Here is a 14,816-nt window from a genome sequence, read left to right as displayed (position 1 = left end):
ATGTCAATTATTATTAATAATAACTTAAATTATTAAAGTGTGTATTTTATCATTCTTTATGTTGGCTGTCGTTTTATAAAATCAATAAGCTGCTTGCAACCGTGGGATTCTGCGATTTTATCACGGGGAAGGGAGTTTTAGGCACTGCGCTTGGCGTCGTACCAAAGAACAGCCTTCCTGTGATAAAATCGCAGTAACGCACGGCCTCTTGTGGCTTATAGCTTTAATAACTGGAGTTCAAAAGTACTCAGAAGTGTAGCAGTGGTGTTAAAAATTGCCGGTTACTGTTTTAGTCTGGACTCATTCTGTACTGAAAGCACAGCCAGGTTAAGGGGAGCCTGGCCACTATTTCTACGTTATATCAGGAAACATGACTGCAAAACGCCACAGGGCTACTGAAGCTTCAGGAAACTGTCATAAACCACAAAACAAGTGTTGATTTTGGCGCAGTTGATGAATCTGCTTGACTGAATTAAAGGATCTGTAAACAGATCGATTGTTTATCTTTGACGTCCAACAGCAAAAAATCTGCACATTTTTTAAAAGGTGATAGAAAGATGTACTCTTTTTCATTTATATCCAGTATCACAGCGTTTGGATGTGTTTTACCTGGGCATGGGCTTGCCATGGGCTTTTTGATGGGCTGTATGTGGGCCACAATTGGGTTATAACCATAGGCCCTGGTTAGGCCACAGTCATGGGACCCAGTTGGGTTAAGATTGTGGGCACCCATATACAAATATGAAATATCAGTTCCTTAAAAAATAAATAAATAAATAAATATTTCTAATAAAATACTTCAAGTTCAGACGTGGTACTTAATTTTCTGATTCAGCTCCCTTAAATAGAAGACATTCTATAAATGTCTGCTTTTTTTACTTTGCTTCATTTTCAACTGAAGATAAAAAATCTGTTTCTATAACTGGTTCAGACTGTTAAAGATTGTCAATATGACTGATCCAGAATCAGATTTAACACCGCATATTGTTGCAGTCATCACCCCAACAAGCCTAGAACATTCTAGGTGGCGTTAGCCTTAAATAGCTAAAAGGCCTGTCTTCCACTGCTGAGGATTAATCAGCGCTTTTTATTAGTGAAATGGAATATTCAAATGACTGAGGATTAAGCCTGTAAGCCAGTGAATTCTAAAACAGCCAGTTAGCCATGTGGCCAAGTAAACTGTTTTCTGCTAGCTGTCGAACATTTTATTTTTGATAGTTTTTAACTATGCAAAACATTTTATTTTGTTGATTCAGGAGTTCTGATCCAAATTTGTAGAGAATAAGATGTGCAATATGCAGATCCAACAATATTCAGAGTTAAGCTTTAAGTTGAGGTATTTACTAAATAATTCTGTGAAACTTGCAACATACAAAGTATAATACGTTACCTGAATGTGTTTTATAAGCTTTAAATGTCTTTAGAAATTTTAAAACTAGAATTTCATAAGAAGCAGTAAACCCAGTGTGGATAAGTGACTGCAAACTACTATTAGCTAGGTGCTAACATAACAGTGAAACATAAGATCCGCTAGTGGAAATTAGCATTTTTGCTGCGTATACAGTGGTACTGTGTAAATTGGCATTAAAAAGTTCTTAAATTGTATGTTGCAGGTACCTTGCTTAAAGTAGTGCGGTGACTTACTGCGTTGCTCTTTAAAGTTGATTTTTTTCTCTCCCTTTTTCTCAAACTGAATGTAATTAATAAATTAATTTACAGTATGCACGTACACTGACTGAGCATGTTTCGTCATGTGTCATCAAGCTGTGAAAGAAAAGTGATGGCTGCTGTCAGTTACATAGTGTAAATGGGTTGACACCATTTAAAATATCACCAAAATTTGCATGTTGGCCTATGGTAACTGTATCTAATACATGTGATAATGCCCAGGTTTACTGCCCATATTGCCCATAAGGGCTACTTGTAGGGAAGCCCATCATCAGCCCATACTATGTTGACACAATAACGGGCCCATGTGGGGCTATTGGATGATAGCTCACACAGGACCCATTGGTTGCCCACATGGCCAAAAACACACAGGCCAATATGGAGCCAATGGATAAATCTTTCTGGACCCAACTGGGCTGTCTAATCTTAACCCATGTGGGGCCCATAAGGAAATGCTGGCTGGGAGGGATATGTTTAGTTGTACTTGTTATGTCTTGGCTGATCAAATATGTGTGGAGTGGGAAAACTGTATGAGTTCGACTTTTCACCAAACTAAAACTTTTTCTTTAAAATTGTCCAGCAAGGCTGTAGCCCACCAGAGGGCACTATAGAGTAGCATGTAGGTTGAATATGATTGAGTATGCTGGATCTAGATTTGCAAGACTTTGATGGATGAATGTTTCTTTTCTTCATTCTGTAGCACCTTTTCTTCCTCTTGGTTAAGAAAACTCATCTTTATTCAGACAAAACAGCCTTAAGCCATAATTGTCTATTGAGAGAAAATGTTTATTTCTTTAGATCTGAACAAAATTTCTTTATTGATCTCTACAGTTCATGTATTTTAGTAATTTTATAGAATATTTACATTGTTTTTTTCTTCATCTTTTATATACATGATCATCAGACAAGACAGACACTTGACATTTTGAAGGTTTTCCCTTACTTGACTTTTTCAAGGATTTGTTTAAATAATAACAGTGTTATTCTAAATGACTATTCTTCAGCTGAGAGAACACCTTCAGTCTAAACCCTATTGGAGCTGTATCAGTTTTACCATTGGAGGTTCTGTAATGATTCATCACAATATGATTCTAATATGAATCTGCAGTGTGTGTAGTTTTTACAGTCTGACAGTAGTAACTGTGGAGTGATTATAATCCAGTATGAATCTGCGCTGTGTCGTTTATGCAGTCTGACAGTGATAATTGCTGAGTGATTATAATCCAGTATGAATCTGCACTGTGTCGTTTATGCAGTCTGACAGTAATAATTCTGGAAGGATTTTAATCCAGTATGAATCTGCAGTGTGTGTAGTTCACACAGTCTGGTAGTAATAATTGTGGACTCATTTTAATCCAGCATGACTGCAGTGTGTGTAGTTTATACAGTCTGACATTAATCATTGTGGAGAGATTTTAATTCAGTATGTATCTGCAGTGTATGCAGTTTTAGGTGTAGCTGACAGTAATAAGTGTGTAGTGATTCTAATCCAGTATAAATCTGCAGTGTGTGTAGTTTTGCAGTCTGACTAATAATTATGGAGTAAGTCCAGTCAAATACTAACAAATTACACTACAGGACCTGGTAAAATCCAGCTTCAACAGTGCTTATAGGAGAAGCCCATCATTTTTTAAAATTTCAGTATAATTCACTCTTCAAGAGGCAATGTCATAATGCTCAAAATGGTATTGATAGGAACAAAGGCATCTAAACCTTTTAATATTCCTAAAACTTACATCACAAAAAATGAATTATATGAAATGCTTACAAGTATGTTTCCTAATCTCTGACAATGCAGTAGTTTTAAAATAAGCTTTTGGCTTAAAATGTATTTTTAAAAAGTGCCACTACAATGAACCATTTCAAATCTCAACCACTGAATTATACAGAAATTGTGAACAATGGGTGGAATTCCCCTTTAAAACACAGGAGCGTATGTGTCCAAGGTCACCTCAGCTATAGCTGTGTTTCTGTGCAGTTTATTGTACACAGATTGACTTCATTTAGACAGTGACAATACCAAGATAACGTTACAGCACCGGCTGAGCACAGCATTAGTATGGCACACACAACTCTACTGTACTAACACTGTCTAAGAACAGGAGCAAGAAGAAAATATCAAAGACAGAGATACAGAAACGCCAACATGTATGCACTGAATACTGTATGGGATAAACACTTTGAGACTCTTCTACTTCAGTAAATACTTATAGTGTCTCCACTTGTTTGTTTTTTGTTTGTTTGTTTTTCACATTTATTCGAGACAGGCAGACAACAAATCATGATATAACTGCCTGATTTTGAAACAGCATTCATCAAGATCTATCTACAGATACACTGCCCATCAAAAAGTTGGGGACACTTTTTTAACCAAATAACGTGTCATCTTTGCTGGTTTGCAATAACTTACCATATAAAGGCTAATCTGGTATATTTTGACTAAAACAATATCACACATGTAAATACACTTCATATCCAAAAAAGGCTGTAGACACCTGTTCATCCAGCATTTCTTCTGAAATGGGAGTTTGCCCTCCTTTGCAGTAACAGCCTTTACTCTTCTGGGAAGGCTTTACACTAGATGTTAGAAGATTGCTGTGAGGATTTGATTGCATTCAACCACAAAAGATGGATCACAAACATCACTCCAGCTCATCCCAAAGATACTGGATGGACCTCCATCACTCCAAGAATACAGTTCTTCCACTGTTCCACAGCCCAGTGCTGGGGGGCTTTAAACCCCTTTAGTCGATGCTTGGCATTGAGCATTGTGACCTTGTGATGGCTTATGTGTGGCCACTCCAGAGCATCCTATTCTATTGCCAGTGCATTTCTATCGAGAGTATACAAACTGTATGTGCACAGTTGAAGGCCTGTCCCAGCAATTGATGCACCATAAAGTAGCTGAACTTACTCATTAGATGGACTGTCTGGATACTTTTGGACAGATAGGGTATTAGTGACAGTGCTAGGTTGGGAATAAAGCCAAATTCCAAGCATTTGATCCCCCTGTGATGTCAGCACTCAAACCGATCAGCGGTGAGCTTAACAACAGTTTTCAAATTGTTATTATCATTATTTTGGCAAAACCTGCTCTTCATACCAAGGAAGACACTGTTGAAGTTAAATATACCCAGTGGATTAGAACACAGATGCTTTACGATCACTAAACCTTCTTTCATGACCTGTTCATGTCCAACAACTAAATTTAATATGATGCTACAGAATTTGTTCTGATTGGTCTACAGTGATGACGTTTTATATAATTATACCTTGAATGAACATCTAACATTACTCATTTAAGTTTTTTGATTACATATAGTTTTTCATACATTTGTTATATGGAGTAGTTTTACAATTGATAAGTGATAGCAAGAAAATTCAAAATATGGCAGGTGTCCACAAATGTTTGATGTGCAGTGTATTTATGTATAAATATGTATATTTATATGCATTTTATCTCCTTTGTTGTTGTACACTCATTTGAAAGCAGTGTCTCGGGGTCAGATCCATTGGTACCCAGTTGAACATCATGACGTTTTCTCCTCCTTTATGGTCATAAATTTGATTCCAACAATAGTATTGGCATCCTCGCTTGGTTTTAAACACTGGTTGCTGTGATAGCCGAGAAAAAATTCCAAACAAGCCAGGAATATCCATAGAGTAGCTTAGAGCTTAAGCTACAGCCTTACAGTTCAAGTTTACAGTTGTGAGCATACTTGGCTTTGACTCTAGCGTACAGTTCAGTTGAGTAATATTAAGGAACTCCAAAGGACACATACTTTATGTATTCAGTTCAGTGCTAATTAGGTCCTAGGTGAATGCTTTCTGTGTGTATCTGGCCGTGTGTGACAGAGGGAGAAAGAAAAGACTGAATGTAAGTGAGTTAAGACAAACAGATGGTGAAATGCCTAAACCAACCCTCTTTTTTATTCCTCCGTTCTGAAAACTGAATTAGCTGCCTTGTACAGTCAGTACAGCCGCACTTGAATGAGCGGCCGGAGGCGTTTGGATAAAATCCTTTCTTTTTCTTTTTAGAAGGGTTGGTATGGGCAGAAATGGGCTTCATTGACCTCTTTTTTCATCCTTCACTTCATCCCAACCTCCAGTGGACAGGCCGCACACCCATAGGATGACGGGTAAAAAGCTGGATGATGACATCTCATAACTTGGTTTCCTTCACTGGGCAAAATAAACCTGGAAAAGAGGCAGAAATAAAGGAAAGTTACACCCATTATCAACAAAAAAACAATTTGAGAACTAAGCTCTTTTTGGGACACTTTACTGATCAGTAATAAGTGAGTAATAATACAGTAATATTGTGTTACAATATTGTGTTACAGTTGCACGGACCTATAAAACGTATATGCTAATTTTCTAGTTGTTGCTAAATAATAGGGTAATAATTGTAAAAAATAATGGTAACTCTAATCACCCACAAATGAAATGTACATTTTCCAGTTGATGCAAAATAAATGAATTATTAGGTATTACAGTAAAAGTGAGTAATACTAAACAATTAGTCGGCCTTTTTCTTTTTTTTAACTTGTTTTAACTACATTTACAGGGATGAGGTGTCCAGCTCTTCCAGCATAATATATGCTTAATCAACACATCACCCCAATTCTTCTAAATTATTAAAGGGTTTTATAATATTGGAGTTATTAACCAAAAAACAATGAAGCAGTTCTGCTAAAATAATGTGGTATTAGAGCTGTAAAATACTAATTCTCTTTTTTCTGCTTTGTTTCTTACCAATTATGTGTTTAAATGGCCAGGCGCAGTGTGATGTACAGACACATTTACACACTATAATTACAGTGAAACTAAATGGTATTGAAGCTGAAACTGTAAAACACAAGCTTATATTAGTAAATTAATAAACTTGAAATTAGTTTAGTGATGGAAAAAACTCACACCACATCACAAATATCTTCAAACAACATGTTTATCTTATGTTAACTTTTTATTTATTAACATTTGCAAAATGAGCATGTGGAATATTAGCAGTAGCACAATTTGTTACCATTATAATATAAATTAATTCACAGGCTTCAAATTTGTTTTCTCATTTTCTACTTAGTAACACATTTTAAGCACGTAAGCATAAACCATAATGTCTTATTAATGATTATGGTTTAAGATTTAAGATTATTTGAGCCCCAAGTGTTTATAAAGAGCACTCACCTGCTCCAGCTCAGCCATTTATGCATTCCCACTCTCTGTTGGAGACAAAACAACGTTCCATCAAAAAAATTAAAAACAAAATAAAACAGAACAGGACATCAATACCAGCTCTACTGACCAAACATATGTGGCGTTATTGTCCTCTGTACTTTAAGCCAGGCTGTGTCTGTTCATATGTGTGTGATGTCCAGTGATTTTGCTATACTGTAAATTATACATCCATCTGTCCCTTCATCTGTCTATCTATCTATCTATCTATCTATCTATCTATCTATCTATCTATCTATCTATCTGTCTGTCTGTTTGTCTGTCTATCGACACATCTGTCCTTCCATCTGTCAATCTATCTGTCTATCTATGTATCTATGAGCTTGTTCATCTCACTCAAAAAACACTGATGAAAACAAGTAAAGAAAAGGACAGTAAAGGAACAGTTAAGGGACTCTACATTTTAAAATCATATTCATGGAATTATAACCCTGACTGCTGTAAAATATCTGCAACAACCCCAACTCAGTACCTAAAGCACCACTAGGGGGCATCAGAACTCTCAAAACAAAACAGAAAAAAAATATTTTATATAACAGTGTCTCATTCACTAGAAAATAAATCATAATTTACGTGCAGAAGCATGCAGTAATAGTAACTGTCAGGTTGTTGAAAGTGAAAAATAAGCTTGGTCTGCAGTGGTGCACTGGACTAAATGGCACTAATGTTGTTTTTCTGCTTTCAGTGATGAAATTCAACTCCTATTGCTCTTATACCTTGTTTAAAAGCTTAGAAAAATAATAAAGAGCATAATAATAACAATTAATAATATAATAACTAATAACAATGATACTATAATGATCTAAATGATATAATAATACAAACTCTAGAAACAAAGTCTAGAATCACTTATCATATTCCATGCCATTTTAAAACCACTTATCCATCATCAATTTGGACATTTTATCAGTATTATTATTTTACAGCCTTCTACTAATGATTTTAAATCATTGTCATCAGTGTCAGTATAATCATTTTAATCTTTAGAATAATATACTCTTATTTTAATCATTTAAAACATTTATCTGTAACCAAAGTGGTTGTATATTAGTAAAAACATCGACGTGATACTTTGAATCGTAAACTTTTGAATGATAGTGTATTGTACCTCGTTCAAAAAGCAGTGCAGGCTGAAACATTCCTTATAACTTCAGTATGAAAGGGCAGACATATGTAAATGTGTTGATATTTGTGACCATATTTATAGATAACAGTGTTATATAGTATCAGAAAGCAAGCTACCACATAAGAAAGCTCTATTTGAGATTACTTGACAAGGTTGGAGGCAAGCTTTGTGCTGATTTAGGCATGGAATTAGCACCAGTAAGGTTCCATTACTTATTAGGTAAGCTTGTAGCTTCAATGCACAAGTGTTTTCAAAAAGACTGCTTTAAGATTATCAATATCACTTTTATAGCATATCTGCAGTAATGCTGATAATGACCTGAACATTTTTATGCTTTTGGGCATCTGAGAAATGTTGTGAATTCAGACCTTGATTGCCAGCTTGCCAGCTCTCTAAGCTAAAGTGTGTGTGTGTGTGTGTGTGTGTGTGTGTGTGTGCGTGTGTGCGTGTGTGTGTGCGTGTGTGTGATTAATGTGGACAAGCTGACAGCGAGCTGTGTAAACAGCCATTAGTAATGCATGGCTCAGTCCGGAGCCCCAAGCTTCAATTAACCCCAGCCTGCAGTAAATTCTCATTTTCTTTCTTTCTCTGTCTCTCTCCCCCCTTTTTCTATAGCTTCTATCGCTTCCCTCTCCGTATACACCTCACTCTTTCATTCACATCATCTTATTTTCTCCTTGGTGACTATTTCTCTTTCTCATTTTCTCCTCTCATTACGTCTTCCCTAATCGGTCTGTCTTCGCCTTGTCCTGTTCTCCCCAGTAATACACAAATGAATGAACAGGGGAGAATAATACAGCAGCAGGTGCATTAGATACACCAAAAACCAATCAGTTGTCACCTGCAAACTCTTTTAAAGCGCTTTAATTCAGTTCAATAAATGCGTTCAGCTCAGCATATAAAATGAATGTGCTGCTCGGAGATCCTGTGTCAGGAAATCAATCAGGTGAAACACAAAACATCGTCTACCAAACTGCTTACCTTCATTCAGTTGCATAATGTGTGTAGTGAATAGTAACTCTCTCTAATGTGTCTTTTCTCTCTTAAAGGGCTTATATCATGGAAGAATAAACTGTACCTCCTTTTTTGAAAATGTACCATTCATTTCCCAGTATACACAGTCTATATATGCAAATTAAACTGCAAAAACAGCCATTTCGGGTTGATCAGGGTTGTGATGTCGCAACCATGAACACATTCACATATTCACACCACTCTTTCAGGCTACAGTGTTTTAGCTCCCCTATTTATGCTGAAATAATGTGGTAACTGCAAACGTCTCATTGCCAAAACAGTCAGACATTCAAAAGGTTTGGAGCCTGAAGTGTTTTTTGTGAATGATTCAGCCAGTCAGAACAGAGCTCATTTACATATATCAGTCTTAAAGGCACATTAACAAAAACAGCCTAACTCTAAGGGATAACGGTTGGAAATGGTCATGTAAAAACGAATTATTACTGTTTTTGGTACATAAAACCACACACGTTATAAATGGGCCTCAGTCGAACAAAGCGAAATTCAATGTAGAGCACAGGTTCTTCAATCCCTTAAACTCAGAGGTTGTTATTCAGTAACTACAATTAATTATTCATTAACTGTTACTATGAATTATTCTGTGTCTATTATGTAACTAAACTGTTCTGTAGTTATGAGTGTGAGGAACTGATCTGTGGACCCACATGCAGACCCTTAGAGTTTAAATGGTTAAACTGATGATGCTTTGATGGTTAGTCTCTTACTGTCTCCTAGCAGCTCCTCTCCCATGAGGCCATCCTGTCGGTTGCCCAGGACGAAGGCGAGGAAGGACAGGATGAGGGCATCCATGATGCCCATGATGGCCAAGATGTAGGCCCAGCGCACTGAGCACGCTCCAATGGTGTATTTGTCCGTCTGCTCTCCACACATCCGCTTCACTTCATCTGCATCCCAGCCATCAGGGTAGATCAGACAACCCAGCACTAGACACGTGCCTGAAATACACACAGATTAGTTATGGTAGATGTGGCAAAGCCTGAGACAAGTACTTCAAAGAGAGAGATTAGATTAGATCAGATAGCCCAACACACACACTCTGGACACTTTATTAGAAACCCTTGTCTTGCAGCTCCATCTTGCTGGTGTACAGTTAGAGACTGTAACTCATCTGTTGATGTACAGTTTCTGTTAGACATCCTCTAGCTCTCAATCAGTGGTCAGTTTCTGACAGGGTGGCGGCCCACTCTCAACCTTGCAGTGACACTGATGTGTGTGAAAACTCCAACAGGACCGCTGTGTCTATTAAACTCACACCAGCACCACACACACTACCATGACCACTGCCATGTTTTACCTCATAGAAGTACAAAGAAGGTTTCTAACAAAGTGGCCAGTGAGTGGACTTACAGAGTAGGTGTTTCTAATAAAACGGCCAGTGAGTGGAAGTATAAGGCAGGTGTTTCTAATAAAGTGGCCAGTGAGTGGAAGCACAGAGTAGGTGTTTCTAATAAAGTGGCCTGTGAGCGGAAGTATAAGGCAGGTGTTTCAAACAAAGTGGCCAGTGAGTGGAAGTACAAGGTAGGTGTTTCTAATAAAGTGACCAATGTGTGGAAGTCCAAGGCAGGGAATTCTAATAAAGTGTCCAGTGAGTAGAAGTAGAAAGGGATAGGGAGTGTCTATAGCCTGAGACAGTTACATGGTATGGTGAAAATAAGCACAGTTGACCACGTGGTCTAGACTAGGGGTTTTAAACTCATGTCCTGAGGGACCACACTACTGTACAGTAAATGTAGTTTCTCTGCTATAAAACATCTAACATCTTCACACTGCATCCATCACACTGTGCACACTGCTGTGCTAGCAAGCTATTGTTTCATGTACGTACAGGCAAAACGTTAAACTACTGCTTTTTACTGGCAAATGTGGCACTGTTTGAATTAACAGGAAAAACTATAAAGCTTCTTTTTATTTATGCCATGATTTTGATCTGTGAAGGAATGCAACCACTAATTGGTCCTCTGTTACACCTGTCAGTGAAGGCACACCTTATCTTTAATCTGATTAGTCAGCACAGAAATAAAACACTCATTATGTAAGCTTATGATGGCTTTAAAAGGAGTTTTTCAACAACATGATGCACCCAGCAATTTCTTCTACTTAATTTAGAATGCTCCCTCTAATTCTTCTCAGGAAGAGTTTGATGATTAATCTATCCATGCTCAGTCTACATACATATGTGTCCTTTCATACTTGTGAATTAGTACAAGCTTTCCACTACACCTTAAAAATCCTATTCAACATAATGAGAAACTGTAGCTCACAACTCAGTTTATATCACAATACCTTCATTTAGATTGAGTTATTTATTCAACAACTTTTCATAGGTTTAACAGGATTTTTCCCAGCATTCTGTGAGGCTTATCCAACCTCACAACAGTAGTTACAATAGAGCACATCTGTGGGTAGAACATGAATTGGACAATTAGCAGATGAGTTGAATTAGGTGGGTTAAATTAGGGAAAATATTAAACTGCGCAGTAATGTTGCCTCCAGGACTGGAGGTTGACTCTTTGACCTAAAACCTCACAGTGAGATACAGCATGTGTTGGATTGGTGCGATAAATGTGTCACTGGTTTAATAGAGGTCAAAAAGCCATCTAGCAGCTGATAGCAGATCGGGAGAATAAAAGTGAGGCAGGGAAGAAAGAGAATAAAAACAGACACGGCGGTCCAGAAGGGTCAGTGGTGAAATAGATGACTGTTAAATTGAATGAGGAGAAGGAGGTCATGAGGTCCCTGGACATCAGCACCTCCTGACCTGACCATTAAACACACACTCATCAGATACATTGTGCTGAGACAGAGGGCTTTCTTAAACTCCTGGACACAAAGAGCTGTAGCATCACCAGGGATCAAACTCATGATCTTCTGATAATAGGGCCAGAGCTCAGGACCCCCACAAAACCACCACAGAGAAGATATTACTTGGGTGGTGGATCATTCTCAGCACTGCAGTAACACTGATCTGATAGTGGTGTGTTAGTGTGTGTTGCGCTGGTCTGAGTGGATCAGACACAGCAGTGCTGCTGGTGTTTTTAAACACTGTGTCCACTCACTGTCCACTCTATTAGACACTCCTACCTTGTCAGTCCACCTTGTAGATGTAAAGTCAGAGACGATAGCTCATCTGCTGCTGTTTGCACAGTTTGCGTTGGTCATCCTCTAGTCCTTCATCAGTGGTCAGTTTCTGACCAAAGGATGCTTTTGGCTGGATATTTTTAAATGGTGAACTATTCTCAGTCCAACATTGACACTGAAGTGTTTAAAAACTCAAGGAGCACTGCTGTGTCTCATCAACTCTGTGCAGGTGAAGAACAAGGTAAAAGGGGGCAAACAAAGTATGGAGATGTACATAATCATGTAATGAATGATCTCTGGTGTGAAAAGAAATATACAATAGAACATAAAAAATCATAACAATTCAATTTGATTTGGATATTCAGGTACAGACTCAAAATTCTGATTAAAAATACACTGAATACACAAATGTAACTAGAGGAACTATTTACACTCTAGACAAATACAGACACTAAAAAAACAAGATTCAGATGAGAAAAAGAGCAAGATTTATGTGGATTTTTAGGTTTGAAAATAGCTTGAGTTTTGAATCTTATATTGGCTAATACATATACACATTTTACTGGATGTTATAAAATATTATTATAATCAATTATCGATGCATTTTTACACCCCTAGTAGCTGCAAAAATCACGTGTCAGATGTGACGCATTTATATTGCTTGTAGCAGTAGGTGTTTGAGCTTTACGCACATGGAGAGAGATCATTTATAGCTCTGCTAAAGGCTAATTCAGCACTGAAACAGCTGCTTCAGTCACACAGTGTAAATGGAGAGAGAGAGCGAGAGAGAGAGAGAGAGAGAGAGAGAGAGAGAGAGAGAGAAATGAGAAAATGAAAAAGAGAAGAGAAATAGAGGAGAAAGAGAAGAATGAGAGTGATCAAGGGGAAAAAGAGAGACAGAGTGACATGGAGATAGGAGAAAGAGGGGAGTGGATGAAGAGAAAGAAATAACGAGAGAGAGAGAAAAGGAGGCAACAGGGAAAAAGGGAAAGGAAAGAGAGTGAGATGGCGAGAGGAGAAGGAGAGAAAGAAAGAAAGAAGAAGGGGGAGAGAGAAGGGTGAGTAAAAAGAAAGAGCAAAAGAGAGCGAGATTGATGAGAGAGAAAGCAAGAGATATAGAGAAAGAGGAAAGAGATAGAGAGAAAAGGGGAGAGATGGAGAGAGAGAGGGAGAGAATGACATTTGAGTGATATCGGCCCACATATGGCTGCCAAGGGAATTAAGAGCATGATAATCCCCCCAAACACACACACACACACACACACCATGACTTCTGTATCAGAGAGGGAGAGAGAGAGAGTGGAATAGAGATAGGGTGACAAAGAAAATTTTAAGAGACAGAGTGGGAGGAAAGAAAGAAAGAAAGAAAGAAAGAAGGGAATGTAAAGAAAAAATGGAGGGATGCAGACATGTCAAGATACAGCAGAGAGCTGGATGGATGAAAAGAGGAAAGAGACAAGAAAACATAAAGGAAGATGTTGAAAATGAAAATTAGTAGAGAAAGGAGGAAGAAAAGAAGGAAAAAATGAAAAGACAAAGAAAGACAGAAATGAAAAAAGTAAGAAAGAAAGACAGAACAATGGTGAAAAGATGACAGCGAGAGGAAATGACATGTAGATTAGATTGAGAAGGAAAAGAAAATATAAAGTAAGGAAAGAAAGAAAAGATGCATGGGAAAGAGGAAGAAGAGATGCAGATATAGAAAGAGGGGGAAGGAAAGAGGCAGAGAGTTAATGTAGAGAAAGAGACGCATAGAGGAAAATGAGATGTACAATGAGAGAAAAGAGAAAGTTGCTAAGGAAAGAGAAAAAAGGTTATAAAGGAAGAGAGGAATGAAATGAATGTGTTGAAAAAATGAAGAAAGTGAGATGAGTGGAGGGAGAGGTAGAGGGAATAGCTGATGACTCAGGCCCCCTGCTGTGTTCCTGCTTTCGCGTGTGTTTCCAGTGTGGGTGACTCAAAAGACATAAAGACATTACTCACAAACCACACAACAATCACCACCACTGTAACACTAATGAAAAGAGTGATGAGGACACACTGCTTCCAGCCTGCAGCAGAAAAAACTCATTATCAATTAATAATAAAGGCCTGAGCAACCGATGAATCACTGTTAAGTCCAAATTATACCAACTCAGCGTCATCCAGCCAACATCAACACTGTACCTTGTACTTCCACTCACTGGCCACTTTAGAAACACCTGCACTGCAGTTTCACTCACTGGCCACTTTATTAGAAACACCTATTTTATACTTCCACTCACTGGCCACTTTATTAGAAATACCTACCTTATACTTATATACACTCACTTTCAGCTCAAATAATTCAGCTTATGAAGAGGTGGTTAGTGAGATTATGAGCTGAATCAGATATATTAAAGTGGGGAAAGTGATAGACTGTGCCATGCAGGAGAAATTGGATACACAGCATTAGAAGACTCCACTGTCAGAACACCACCAGGAGATGGTATGCAGTGCTATAATGTGGGGAAAATAACATTTCAGTGCACATATGTATGTCTGTGGGGGAAACATATGGAGAGGCACATCATCATTCTGGCAGCTGGAGGTGCTGGGCAGCTGCTTTCATGGAAACATCTAAATTTATGCAGAGCAGCAGGATGCTTTATGCTCGTTTGTGTTAAAGTATTAGTTTGGCCAAAAAAAATCAAAT

The 14,816-nt window shown here is 37.8% G+C and overlaps 1 protein-coding gene across 1 annotated transcript in view; it reads right to left on the bottom strand.

Moving 5' to 3' along the window:
- Positions 1–4,935: 4,935 nt before the first annotated feature.
- The window catches only part of lhfpl3 (LHFPL tetraspan subfamily member 3), a 60,202-nt gene continuing 50,321 nt past the window's right edge, over positions 4,936–14,816 (bottom strand). The window contains exons 2-4 of the mRNA XM_036577211.1: positions 9,769–9,999; positions 6,856–6,890; positions 4,936–5,865 (exon numbers count right to left, since the gene is read on the bottom strand). Coding sequence (XP_036433104.1) covers positions 6,874–6,890; positions 9,769–9,999 — 248 coding nt within the window. The 3' untranslated portion in view covers positions 4,936–5,865; positions 6,856–6,873. The remainder of the gene's footprint in view (positions 5,866–6,855; positions 6,891–9,768; positions 10,000–14,816) is intronic.

Source organism: Colossoma macropomum, unplaced genomic scaffold, assembly GCF_904425465.1.
Source record: "Colossoma macropomum unplaced genomic scaffold, Colossoma_macropomum, whole genome shotgun sequence".
Lineage (NCBI taxonomy): Eukaryota > Metazoa > Chordata > Actinopteri > Characiformes > Serrasalmidae > Colossoma > Colossoma macropomum.
The sequence above is the reverse complement of the archived record's forward strand: the minus strand, read 5'-3'. Positions and strand labels throughout refer to the sequence as shown.